This window comes from Anopheles stephensi, chromosome X, assembly GCF_013141755.1.
Source record: "Anopheles stephensi strain Indian chromosome X, UCI_ANSTEP_V1.0, whole genome shotgun sequence".
NCBI lineage: Eukaryota > Metazoa > Arthropoda > Insecta > Diptera > Culicidae > Anopheles > Anopheles stephensi.
In genome coordinates this window covers 21,265,830-21,279,844 of record NC_050201.1, presented here as the reverse complement: position 1 = coordinate 21,279,844, position 14,015 = coordinate 21,265,830, and the positions used below count along the sequence as shown (strand labels likewise).

The window sequence follows — 14,015 nt, the reverse complement described above, 5'->3', positions numbered from 1 at the left end:
GTATTCGGGCTTCATCGGATCAATAAAAACGACAAGAAGTAAATAATCGGGTCGTATAAAAAGAGACGAAAGATGCGCTATCGCTCTCTTTTCCTACCTAATACTGGCGAATAAAGGACAGGTTCGTTAAAGCGGTCGTAAGGCTACTAAAAAACTTGCGTTTCTTTACAATTACTATTGAATGTAGCCCGGTTACAGGGCTACGCAACAGAAACTCCAGCGCCCAACTATAACACCACAACAACACGAACTCCTTCTATCTTCCGGAGCATACTGTTGTACGTGTAGATCGGCAGAGCCTAGGAGGCGGTGTAGCGATAGCAGTGCATCGGTCTCTTAAATTCCGTGTACTTCCTCTCCCAGAGACCAAACCGGTTGAGTCTGTTGGAATAGAAGTCTTCATTACACAAGGAACGTTCCGCTTCTATTCAGCCTATTGTGCGAAGCAAGCTAGGGGAAGCGACGGTTCAATTCAGATCCTGAAAAATGATCTACAAAAGCTTACACGAAATACACATCAATACATCATCGCCGGTGATTTGAACGCCAGACACCGCCAATGGAGCAATACTATCGCCAACAGAAACGGAACAATTTTGTGGGATGACCTTCAGGCAGGATTTTACACAGTAGAATTCCCACCGCAGCCGACATACTACAAAAATGGAAGTTTCTCTACCCTTGATTTGTTCCTGACCAACATGGTGGTAAATGAACCCACAGCGATCACAGCACTTTCTTCAGATCACCTGCCTGTATTGATGAAAATCGATGGTTCGGGGACCGAGCCCAGGAAGGAACGCCTAAACTATCGTGCAGCGGATTGGACGAGATTTCAACGCATTACGGAAGCTACTATCAACGCCGAAATTCCGCTTAACACAATCAACGACATTGACGCAGCCATCACCATGCTCGAAGCCTGTCTAAACAACGCGGTAAGTTCGTGCGTTCCTCGCGTTGAAATAAGTACAAAACTCATCCAGCTTGACCGTGAAACAAAAGGTCTAATCGACCAAAAGAACATTACCAAAGGACAGGGATAGGGCCTCCGCTTTCCGTCAAGCGGCTAAACTTTTCGAATATAGGCTTAGGTTACATAATAACCAACGATTCTCCAAGATGGTAAAGAATCTTCCCAAAAATTCCCAACCCTTCTCGCGCACTAAGCCCAAACCCATTCCTCCTCTGAAAGGTAACCCCATTTGTTATTTGCTTTACACCACAAAAAAAGTATCCTTATTAGCCAACGTTTTTGCTAGCTCGCATAACATCAGCGACACAATGACCAGTCCGCATGAAAACATTGTGCAAAATAGTATTGGTGAAATCAATTCCCACTCTGACCCTGCTTTAGTCATAAACAGGACCTCACGAAGTGAAATTCATAATCAAATACAGTGTTTCCTTCAAGGCACCGGGCCGGATGGCTCTTTCAACATCTGCCTAAAACATCTTGGTCAATTCTTTGACCCTACTGACCAACATCTTCAATAGGTGCCTTGAGTTAGGATATTTACCAGCTCGCTGGAAACATGCAAAGGTTATTCCTATCAGGAAACCTGGGAAAGATCCCTGCATGGCTTCCAGTTATAGGCCTATCTCCTTACTGTGCGTTCTCAGCAAAATCCTGGAGCGCATTATTCATGCAAGAATGGAAAACCATTGCTCTGAGAATAACACCCTGACTGAAGTTCAATTTGGTTTCAGGAAAGCTCACTCTACGTCTCATCAACTGCAACGTATGATTAACAGCATAAACCAGGGCAAAATCCGTGGCTGGTCCACTGCCTTAACACTTTTAGACATTACAAAAACCTTTGATAACGTATGGCACCATGAGCTTCTGCACAAATTGAAAGTACAAGATTTTCCAAAGTACATTTTAAAAATCATTCAAAGCTACCTTCCGACCTTCCGAATCCTATCAGAGCCCTACAGTAACAGTGCAGGTGTTCCTCAGGGGAGCGTCTTAGGACCTCTTCTACACAATTGCTACACTACTGATGTTCCATCCCTAAATCAACGTGCGCAACTTTCTCTTTACGCAGACGATACTGCAATAATGCATAGCTCTCCAGTCTATGCAAACCTCCATTCTGAACTGCAAAAAAGCGTTGATAAATATTTAAAACATTTAAACGACTGCCCAACGAGACAGTTTTGACCGTTTTCGAACAAAAGTGTTCTCTCTGTCTAATCGTTCTCAGTTATTCCCACGCTGAGATAGCAACGCGAGGGATTGCGAGTACGACGGCGGCTTTATTTTTTCTCAGTCAAGAAACGGTCAGAGATTTGACCGTACAAACTCATACGCTGCACTCTCATAACCGGCGGTTCTGTACATTTGTGTGCGTGCATGTTAACCGATTTTATTTTCTATAACGCGTCGCTGACTCTTCTTTACATTCTTCATCGTATTTTACCTTCGTTTAGTGTTATTGTGGTTTCATGTCAACTTGCGAACAGGCAGAAGTTTTGTGTGAAGTTTATGGTTTTATGTGAACATTTTGATTTTTTTTTTAAAATGTCGGATATAAAACGTGCACGGAAAAGTGGAAGATTTTACCGGCGGTCGAACAAGTTTAAGGCGCTGAATCCATCAGTTGAAATTGGACAAGAAGCGACACAAGCTGAAACATGTAAGCCCATGTTGTGCTCAATGCTGTTGACAAATAATAAATCATTGATTCCATTCTAGGCCCCCAATCGTTACCTTTAGATCTATTTGAAGATGAATCTACAGTACCACCAATCGGTATAAATGAACCCCAAATTGAGGACGAAGATGAACCATTGGTAGATTACATGTTTTCTGACAATGATGATGAGGATGACGATAGTTTTTTGAAAAATGACAATGCTCTAACGCTGGATAAGTTGTCCGTAGTAGACGGAATTCGATATTGGGCATTGTCAACAAATGCCACGCATAAGTCCATTGACATGGTGTTAAAGTTATTCCGAAAGGTTAATGTAAAAGTCCCTGCAACTGCTAAAACCTTGCTGCAAACGAAACGAAACGCATCGTCAGAAATAATGGAAATTGGAGGAGGACAATTTTGGTACCATGGCATTAAAAAGTGTTTGTGTAATTACTACCGGTAAATAGTTTTGGAAATGTCAAAAAAATGGTGTATATTTAACCATAATTTGAAATTTTTAAATTATTTTCACGCATAGATACGACAAGCCGCCATCGAAGCAACTGACGCTGACTATATCCATTGATGGATTACCGTTGCATAACAGTTCTGCAATGCAATTCTGGCCAATACTTTTTAAAATAGTAGAGGATTCAAAAGCACCGGTAATGACTGCTGCTATTTTTTGCGGCTATAAAAAACCAGAGAGCACCGAACAGTATCTCCGCCCAATGGTTGAGGAATTGAATGATTTAATATCCAATGGTTTAGACATGCACGGTGAAAATGTCGCCGTTAAGCTTTTGGCCATAGTTGCTGACACGCCGGCAAGGTCGTTTGTGAAAGGTAAAATATTTTTCAATTATTGCATGTAACAGCGTATAAAGTCCTTTTTAAATTTATTTTTTTATAGGTGTTACTAGCCACACCGGCTACGGAAGCTGTTTAAAATGTACTATCGAAGGAGAGTATTTGGGCCATAAAGTTACATTTGTCGGTTTAAATGCTCCAAAACGAACAGACCAAGCATTCAGAAATGACGCTTATCCCGGACACCGCAAAGTGCACACCCCTCTGTTGGACATTCTATTTTTCGACATTATTGAAGATATATGTGTAGCAGATCGGATGCATCTTATTGACTTAGGAGCAACAAAGCGGTTGCTTCTGGGATGGCGAGACGGTACATTGGGCATAAAACGATGGACGGAAAAACAATGCGAACGGATTTCGGAGGCTTTTCAAAAAGTACTAAAACCTCTTGAAGTACATAGGAAACAACGCCATCTCAAATACCTCAATCATTGGAAAGCATCCGAGTGCGCATTTTTTTTGCATTACGCGTCATTTGTCATCATTAAAGATCATCTGCCTGTTGAGGTGTACAAACACTTCATGCTACTGTTTTGTTCCATTACACTGTTTTCTTCAACAGTTCATAAAAGTAAATGGCACGTTGCAGGTCAGTTACTAAACAAATTTGTTGAAAACTTCCCTAGCGTGTATGGCAGACAGTACATGACAAGCAATTTTCATAATTTGCAACATATTTATGATGAAATGCTCAGGTTTGGGTCACTATCACTAATTTCGACATATCCTTTTGAAAACCATCTTCAATTTTTGAAACGTCTTCTCCGTAGTGGATGGAAGAGCTTGGAACAAGCCATTAACAGACTCGCAGAGTTGGATGAATTTAAGATTCCTAAAAGTAAAGATGCTTGTTATCCATTAATAAGTGAAAAAAAGAAAACAATCAGTGTAACTGTAAGAGAAGATTTTGTATTGCAAAATGACCAAAGAAATTGTTGGTTTTTAACAAAAGACAATAGTATCGTTAAATTTCATTCAGCAAATCATGTTTTAGAAACAGGTAACAACAAAATATGTATCAGAGGACCAAAACTAAATTCGAAAGAGTTAGTGTTCGATGACCCAATTGAATCAAGTGAAATGTTTATATTCAAAAGCTTCAATAATGCTTTGTCAGAAACTACGTTCGAAACATACACTGATCAAATACTGTGTAAGTTAGTAGCTCTTCCAACCAGCTCTGTGCAAGAAATAGTGTTTGTTCCTTTAATACACACATTGATAGAGTAGATGTGCTTTGAATTCAATTTAGATAATAAATATGTAGTTCATTTCATGAGAAGTATCACATTTATTTACCCATATATGCAATGAAACTAAATAAGATCTTAATTAGTGTATAGCAAATTATTTAAGAAAGAAACAACAACTCGATATTAATAATAATTTTTCAGAGAGATATCATTTATTTCGGTGGTAGTCTACATGATAAGTACTTAATGATTAATGAATTAATTTCTTTTTTTATGAAGAGAAGTGTGTTTGGTAGGAGAAAGGTTAGCTCGAGACGGAGCGTGCTTAAGACGAATTTTTATAAAATCTGCAACGTATTTGGGAGTTGCTAAAACTCTCGCATTACTTCCTATTTCTTTTAACAGAAGAAGTATGCCTTCACACTTCCTGAACTCTATCTTCGTTGATCCCGGCTTACTTTTTCCAGTCCAACTGATTGTGGCAAAAAATGGTCGAGTAAAAAGTAAATCAAGCGCTTCATGTAATCGACTGTCTACATCTGCGACTGTTATTTGCCTCTGCAAATACCTAACTACATTTTCTTTAAATGATGGGTCAGTGCTAATCGATTGCTCAAAGGTATCTAATTCTTCTTTTGTATTAAACTTGGCTAGCTCAAATTCGTTCCTAGAAAGTAGACCTTGCCTAGGACAACTTACAGCGACTAACTCCTCTACGGCTTCTCGATGCCGGGCTGAATTTCTAATAAGTATATCAAGTTTATTGTCTATAAGATCCTTTAAATACTTATTTTCTTTCTCTAACCGATCCACTTTGGCTCTAAGCTCCGCAATCTCTGCTTCTGAAGACAATTTTGCTCTTTTGTTAGCTATAATAAAAATGACAATATTTTAAAATTCGCACATCGTATCACATAGACAAAATACTCAAAAAGTAACACATACTTTGTTCATTGCCGCAAATTTCATCTGGTTGGATTGCTCGATTCGCGCATTTCTCGGTGTTGGCATGACAAGAAGAATCTGCAAGTTAAAAATAATGCTATATAATTAAAAAGAACCGAATCGTTTTGACCGCTTTGAAACTTACTACATGGTTGCATGTCGACTGCAAGGTTATTTTTATTGTTCGTGGAATTGAGCTGTGGTTCCCCTATTATTTTGATTATTTGGAGGTTTGGAACTGCAAAGGAAAATGTAATTTATATTATTTGAACATAAAAAAAACACTTTACCTGACTTACTATTTGGAAACTGAATGGTTGGAACTTGGTTTGTACCAACTTCTTCGTAGGTGTCCTCACACCACATGTCCTCCTTATTTGTCGTTTCCATTTCGAATCTTTTGCAAAGTTTGATGTTATGATTTTCAACTGTTGTTTCGACACAATGATTGAAGCAATCTGAATTGGTTTTCACTATAACACTTTATTTGCTTGTGTGACGCGTAACTGATAGCTTAGGTTAGCAACTGAACTTTCCGATGGTTACAACAACTCTTGTGTACGAAGGTTTTAAGACAACTCTCGTTAATTAGGGTTGCAACCCCTTTTTATATCCTTTTTGGAATAGCGAAATTTTTAAGCAGTGCGAAGGAGTCCGCAATGCGAAGGAGTGTCAGCATGAGTAGTTATGCACCCTGACCGATGCGTACACAGCCCAATACTCGCGAATTTGTTACGATCGGCCAGGGTAATCTTTTGTTCTTCCTTGCATCCGTGAGGTCAGGGTAAGGATATCCTCCTTCCTACATGCGTGAGGTCAGGGTAAGGATATCCTCCTTCCTACATGCGTGAGGTCAGGGTAAGGATATCCTCCTTCCTACATGCGTGAGGTCAGGGTAAGGATATTTGCAGATCGGATGTTATGAAGGAGTAAGTGGAACCGAGGAAAGCGAGAAGAACTCTATGGAAATTTCCATGCGGTTGGGTGGATTGAGTGTTTAAAAGAGGAATGAGATGAGAAGAGGAACTTTTGCTGTTGAATATATACATAAGCCATAACAACCGTATTTTTGATATATACATGCATATCAAATTACAAATTAAGAGATAACTTTACTAAAACTGAGCCTGCTTTTGTGAGAAAGTAAATATTTAACAAGTTAAACGCTGTAAATTTTTACTCTACTTTCCGTTCTGGAGGCATGTCGCGCGAATTGCAGCAAGTTGTGCTGTGCGTGCACGTTTAAACATGTCCCAATGATACAGGACAATGCAAAATAAAAAAAAAAATAGAGCTTAACTGAATATAATTGCTAATTTTTTTCTTAAGACATGATTCCCGATTACTTTTAAAACATCAAACAAAGAAACGCTTATTTGTTAATGCAAAATAATTTGCATTATCGGTTCCTACAAACAAATTGTCAAAACGGTATGCATAGTTGGCAAGCTTTTTCCATTAAATTGTATCGTCTTTTCACAGACACGGTACACATACGGTATAATTCTCAACATGCATAGCTTAGAACAAAACCTATCTCATAACAATCACATACGACACAGCCTCGGTGGTTCAAATCGTAAACACATCAAACAAACAAGGTAAATCCGATCATAACCAAGTTCTATTCCCGTTCTTACTTTACCTATTTACTACAGCTCCTGTAAAAAAAAGCGTCTGCACTCGCCTGGAACAAAACCCGCGCAAACTAATTCGCACAATATCGATACACCTCACACTTCCCCCCTAGCCAAGCCACAAAACGTCTCCTCTGGTGCAATCATCCATCCTACACATAGAAGAAAGCGACAAGAACAAACACGTGTGAAGAACAAGAGCGAACATGAAATAAATACCACAAAAAAAACGCGTTGGCGACAAAGCAAAACCAAGCCAAACAAGGAACAACACCATATATACTTTTTTTTGCTTGTATATGCCTGTTCGTCTCCCATGCAAATACAGTCAATAAAGTAACCGTTTTTTGACCATTTTTTTGCAAAGGAAAAGAGAGTGAGAGCCTGTGAAGAGCAAATGGTCAAATCCGTCTGCTATTTTTAATGTTTTTTGACCGTGTTTGGACGGTCAAATCTTAGTCAAAAAACGTTCCAAAAAGCAACGAAATCGTTCGCTTGGGTGGAAGATACTGGTGAACAGCAGTAAAATGCAGGCCATTGTTCTACCTTACCGAAAGCGTACTATGGCGACAATCCAACGGAAAGTGATTCAAATAGCAATCCACGACAATCCACTCCCCTGGACCCCTACCATGCGGTATCTCGGCATTACACTAGATAGCCTCCTGACATTTAACGCTCATATTGAAAAGCTTTAATCTAAACATGCGGTCTTCTACTCAGTCTATATCCTCTTATCAAAAGACGGTCCACTCTTACAATAGAAAGCAAACTTATACTGTACATACAAGTTATACTACCTGCAATTCTATATGGATCACACATCTGGGGGTCATGCTCCAACAGGAGTATCCTTGCTGTACTGCGAATACAAAACAAATTTTTGAAAATGATCCTCAATCACCCGTCAAGGATTGACGGGGATCAGATCCAACAAAATCTGGATAACCTTAAACATAAATGTCTCTCATCCAATTTTAGGATGATTCAGACGTTGTTCCTTGATGATTAGGCAAGAGATTTGAAAATGTACATATTATAAATATTGCCTTGTTTAAAATAAGATAATTTAGGTTAGTTAGTTAGATACTTTAGGTACGTAAGATAGATTAAGTAGATTCAAATAATATATGGGATGATTCCTTTCATGAAGGCAGCTTAAGTGACCTTCCTCTACCAGTTAGTATAACTGGTCTTCATAAAAATATGACTTATTTTCTTCAAATTAATTAAATTCGGTAGAAAACTACAGCGTAAACACTAAATAGGAGGATACCTGTCAGGATGTTCAAAGCGACCTATTAATGTAAATATTATTGTCAAATAAAACCAATTTTGTTGTTTAAAAAATCAAAAACAACAGGTGGTCGTATAGTGGAGTAAATGACTGTAGGGTCGAGAGAAATGACAAAAAACCAAATGTGCTTTCCAAATTACTAACAGTTAGTTTTTGTGGGCAGTGCTTGTCTTGAGGAAAATGTCGGGAAGTGACAAAACCTTCAAGACGAATTTTTCGGAAATACCACGAAAACCAACAAGAGCAGACATTTTAAAGGTCCTTACGGGTGCTTCCAAACTGCTTTTGACGACGGAGAAACTTTAGATGGTCCAAATGTTGAACCTCTCTTCTAGTGGAATTGAACGATGGTAAGCACATTTTTAAATGTAACGGTAGCGAATACGCAATTCCACGCACACACGTACGTCGCGTAAGAACACTAGGGCAACACCGCAGCTAAGTGTCGTAACCGTAACCAAAGTATCATGCGGAACAAACTCCGGACAGTCCGTTTGTGATTCCGAATCACATATGTCACTCCACCGATTCCGAATCACATAGTACGGTCGTGGTCCATAATAAGCGATCACTAGGAGTGAATTCTCGTACCGCAAGACGCTAAGTGTCGTTTGTGAGCGATTCTGAATCGCGACAGCCTAGCGTCGGAGCGGGAAGCGAACACATTACCATGGAAGATATGCGACGCGGAAAACTTCCAGGTAGACGAGGCTGGAACAGGTAGATCTGCGTACTGCAGATCCCAGCAGTATGGGTAGAAATCCACGCCAAGCGCCGCAATCGTTCGCGGCACACACCACCGACCCGGGGTCAAGTGGGGTCAACTCCGGTCAACGACGCGAACCAGCAACCACGGTTAGCGCGACTCGCGAAGACGACGTAAGAACGGCACACTCTTCCACACTCGCGACACCGATTACGCTGACGAATGCCGCAACACTCAACTTCACATCCACCATACCAAATCTACCGATAACATCACACTTTGAGAGACGCCAACAGACGCCATCGACGAGTGTCACTACGCCATCGCAGCGAAATCCACAGCCATGGCTCGATGGCCGATAAACGTCGCTTGATCCGTTTCGGATGAGCTGGGAAGAAGTAGCAGTGATGGATTCCGATATCCTGCGCCGACAAAACGATCTCCAGATACATATAGTGAAACTACAGTCAGAAAGGCTTCAAGTGAGTATTTTGCAGCAACAGATTGAAACCGTTGAGCTGACCAGAACTCCGGCCTCGACTGCAGCAATACCCGCTGGCGCCACGTGAAAACCAGTAAAGAATGTAATTGTGAACACCCACTACACTCCACTCCACTCCACTCCACTAGCGGAGGAGTCTTACTAAAATACGTACCTCTGGTTTTATTTGGCGACAATAAGGCCGTGGAGACGTACGTGTTTTTTATAGTGGTTCAACGGGAATGTCCATTGAAGAGATTTTGATCGTGGAAATGAGTCTTAAAGCGACACCGCATCCGTTGTGCGTCAGAGGGACCGGCGAGACTGAAAAGGATGATCGTCGACAACACGTTAAGGCAATTTACGCTTGAAAAGGTACACACTCTGCAATGCCTCTCGTTACCTTCACCATTTTTTTCAGCAGATGCTACGTCTAGAAAGTATAAGCATCTGGAAGGTCTAAAGTTGCGATCTTATTCCGACGTGACACCGCAAATTCTCATCGGCATCGATAATTGACAGCTAATGCGTCCATTTGCATTCGTGGAGGGAAGGAAACAGGAGCCAGCCGCCATCAAAACCCGCTTAGATTGGATCGCCTTCGGACCGTATCCCCGTGGATCCTTGCGGCAAGACGCAAACGCTTACGGCAATTACCACGTGTTCACACGTGAACCAGACAATCTACAAAAAACAAAAAAAGATTTATCACAACCAATTCGCTAGGTGAGGCCAAAACGCCAGGAAAGATACCCTCAAAAAACGATGAACGAGCATTACCGGAAGAGATTCGAATCATCGAAGCGAAAGGTGGCTTCGAAATCCGTAATGGGATGTATACGTTGCAACACGGGACTCGAACGGACAAGCGTGCGATTTTGTGCACGGGCGCCTTGACTGGGAAGATTCTAGGAATGTCGTGGCGCGTTAGTGATCGCGGTGCAAACTTCATCGGCGCGACAGATGTCGTCAACTCCCAGCCACTGACGAAGGCATCCATCAAAACCTGCCCTTTCGCCGAACCATTTCTATGGAATTCCGAACGAAGATCATCCGATGGAAGCGTTCGACGGCAGAGACGTGATCCTGAAAATGAAATCGAAGGCGTCACAGGTGCTAACAGAAAAGTTCCGGGAATCGTGGGTTGCGGATTATATACTCACCTTAACGCGATGAGACAAGTGCAGCAGACTAGACCGGCGAAAACACAAACGGGGTGGGCTTATTAGTGCGGCTAACCACTTAACATAGATGTTACACTTACTTACACCATTGGTTGAGGAGGAAAATGTTCATAGGGAAAACCAACCAAAGCACTAAGATAGCAGAACCGGGCAATCACGATGAAAACACGCGAAAACAGCCGCATGTAAACAAAGCCACATTCATACAATGTGCTCTTGCGCTGGGGGAAGAATGTCAAATTAATTTGACCCAACCGTCTCCATAGTACCGCGCGTTTCCAGTAGGCTGCCCCACTAGCGCAAAAATATATAAATAAAGGAAAAAAGGGACCGAAGGGAGGAGTAAGAGGAATGAGCGGTAATAAATTTCGAACCGTTAAGGAAATAGACTTGAGAAGGCCCTCGCCTGCCGAAATTTGTTCGTCCCAAGCGCTACAAATTGCTTGAACGACTTTTGAATGGGGTCATTTAGACTAAAGCTTGAGTCTAAATGGAATGTAAAAAGACCACATTTAGCAGGGGATATAAGACTGAGCTTTCAGGTTTTCGAAAAAGATAAGAGCTTACAAGCTCATCACAGAAGCGAAAAAGCTACGCAACAATGCTTTCACCGTTTTTTACGCTTTCGATACATACCCCTTGCCATCTGCTCTTTTCTATTCTCTTAACTTTGGACTTTGCTCAAGAACCTTTGATATGAGTGGATAGGAGAGATACTTTTTTGTTCGATGGATTTAGTTGTGGATTTGTTCCAGAAACACTCGTTCGCTAATTCGAAGCGTTACAACTAGATCTGTGATGCCGTGTGATACGTCGAATGATAGGAGCGTACAAAATAGTGCTAAACATAACGTTTGAGAGTGTTCAGAACTCTCTTCCTCCCGTTGTTAAAAGAGATTTATGCATAATGTAGATCTCTTCCTCAAAACCTCCGTTGTTATGGGAATTGCGAAAAAGTTCTTTTTTTCACGCGTATGCGATCGGAAACATGTTTCAAGGACACACACAAAAACATACATGCAGAAACACGCAAAGGCTCAAACTCGCGCACACACTCGCACGCACACATGTGCGAAGGATCGACGCGCGCAGTCACCCATTACGCAAGCACACACAACAAAGAGCGAGCGCGTGCATGATCGTGCATGCCCACATTCGCATACCTCAATATGAACGAAAAAAAAAAAAACATTCACGCCAAGAGGTTTGCTTTTTGCAAATATGCCTGTGTGCGGAGGATAGGAGAAACAATCTCGATCATATAACTATTCGATAGTGAAAAAGCGCCATCTACTGAGCGCATCACTGAAGCACTGAAACTTTCATGCATCGAGTTTATGTCTCTGGGATATCGAAAGGACGCGATGTAGAGAGGAAACCTCTGAAGCTCAGAAACTTGAATTTTTATATGGACTCTTTGACTCAGGGATAACGAGAGGACGCCATCTAGTGATCAAACCAATGAAGCTCTGAAACTATATGGACATTCTGTTTTCCAGTCGTTTAAGCATAATTTGTGGCGCGGGGATATGTATTTTTGGTAAAAGACTCGAGAAGACCCCCCCCTGACAAAATTTGTTAGGCGCTGTAGGATTTACGCCTAAAGGTATGCAATCCGCAGTACACGTTGCGAGAGCTTCACAGTGAGCTTTCAGTGTGCTTTCAGTGTGGTCAAAATTGGTTGAAGAAAGTCGAATAAAATATTGTTATTATTTGATTAAAATCCCCTCTCCGCTAACCCTACCATTCATTTTGGGTTACAGGGGCTTCGTACTAGTTTTCAGTCGCACTTGTGGTGAACAATCGGGCCTAAAACATGCACGGCGTTCTCGGACGGTAACGGAACAGTAATTCGATGAATACTTGTAACCTTGCATTGATATTCAGCAAAGGAGGAAACATAAGAATATCATAATCTCAAACCACTTGTTACAATGTATTTTATCAAGTTCTACTCGCTGTCTATTAACAGTATTAAGGAACAATGCACAATGTTTACATCAAATGGGTTTTGACCATACAGAAATCCCACTGTACAACATAAATGACAGGCCACAGTGCTACACACAAAAGATTCTAGGGGGGGCCTTCTCGAGTCTTTTACCGTATTTTTAAGTTCGAAGTTTAAGTTTTAAGTTCAATGATAATTCTCGAAATCCAATAGCGTTCATGATTTTGTATAGGTATTTACGATTAAATCTGGTAAAAGACTCGAGAAGGCCCCCCATAGAATCTTTTGTGTGCAGCACTGTGGCCTGTCATTTTTTATGTACAGTGGGATTTCTGCATGGTCAAAACTCATTTGATATAAACATTGTGCATTGTTCCTTAATACTCGTACTAGACAGCGAGTAGAACATGATAATATACATTATAACATGTGATTTGAAATGCTGATATTCTTATGTTTCCTCCTTTCCTGAATATCTTTGCCCGGTAAAAAGTATTCATCGAATCAATGTTCCGTTACCGTTCGATAACGCCGTCCAAGTTATAGACCCGATTGATCACCCCTAGTGCGACCGAAAACTAGTACGAAGCCCTTGTAAGCCAAAATGAATGGTCAGGTTAGGGGATAGGGGATTTGTATCGAATAATAACAATATTTTATTCGCCTTTCTTCAACCAATTTTGACCACACTGAAAGCACACTAAACACTGTGAACACTGTGAAGCTTTCGCAACGTGTACTGCGGATGGCATACTTTTAGGCATATATCCTAAGGTGCCTAACCAATTTTGTCAGGGGGGGGGCCTTCTCGAGTCTTTTACCCAATGATTATATCAAATGAGCTTGATAAAAGACTCGAGAAGGCCCCCCCCCTGACAAAATTTGTTAGGCACTATAGGATATACGCCTAAAGGTATGAAATCCGCAGTACACGTTCCGAGAGCTTCACAGTGAGCTTTTAGTGTGCTTTCAGCGTGGTCAAAATTGGTTGAAGAAAGTCGAATAAAATATTGTTCTTATTTGATTAAAATCCCGGTAAAAGACTCGAGAAGGCCCCCCCCCTGACAAAATTTGTTAGGCGCTGTAGGTTTTACGCCTAAAGG

The 14,015-nt window shown here is 41.1% G+C and overlaps 3 protein-coding genes and 1 long non-coding RNA gene across 9 annotated transcripts in view; 2 read left to right on the top strand and 2 right to left on the bottom strand.

The window, feature by feature from the left end:
• The window catches only part of LOC118513762 (uncharacterized protein K02A2.6-like), an 86,864-nt gene extending 76,077 nt beyond the window's left edge, over nt 1–10,787 (bottom strand). For 2 of the 4 annotated variants that reach the window (XR_004906510.1, XM_036059940.1), the window contains exons 1-3: nt 10,558–10,787; nt 10,181–10,461; nt 9,953–10,101 (exon numbers count right to left, since the gene is read on the bottom strand). The gene's annotated coding sequence lies outside the window, so the exon portion shown is untranslated. Of the gene's footprint in view, nt 1–5,362; nt 5,581–5,656; nt 5,735–5,801; nt 5,895–5,955; nt 9,852–9,952; nt 10,102–10,180; nt 10,462–10,557 lie in introns of those variants that run through there. The other 2 variants (XR_004906508.1, XR_004906509.1) reach the window with 2 other exon arrangements.
• Nucleotides 1–14,015, top strand: part of LOC118513984 — a 493,738-nt gene that overhangs the window by 133,723 nt on the left and 346,000 nt on the right. The window lies entirely within an intron of this gene.
• LOC118513396 lies at nt 2,152–5,187 on the top strand. 3 transcript variants are annotated; one of them, XM_036059080.1, is made up of 4 exons: nt 2,159–2,642; nt 2,702–3,104; nt 3,184–3,491; nt 3,559–5,187. In XM_036059080.1, the coding sequence occupies exons 1-4, from the start codon at nt 2,360–2,362 to the stop codon at nt 4,746–4,748; spliced, it is 2,184 nt and encodes a 727-aa protein (XP_035914973.1). In that variant the 5' UTR covers nt 2,159–2,359; the 3' UTR covers nt 4,749–5,187. The 3 variants fall into 3 exon arrangements, with proteins under 3 accessions (XP_035914992.1, XP_035914973.1, XP_035914982.1); XM_036059099.1 differs by lacking the exon at nt 3,559–5,187 and having other exon boundaries at nt 2,152–2,642; nt 3,184–3,548; XM_036059089.1 differs by having other exon boundaries at nt 2,159–3,104.
• Nucleotides 10,788–11,273, bottom strand: LOC118514472. The gene is made up of 3 exons (XR_004906638.1): nt 11,046–11,273; nt 10,941–10,968; nt 10,788–10,863 (listed from the first exon to the last, which is right to left on the bottom strand). It is a non-coding gene; the product is annotated as an uncharacterized LOC118514472 (long non-coding RNA).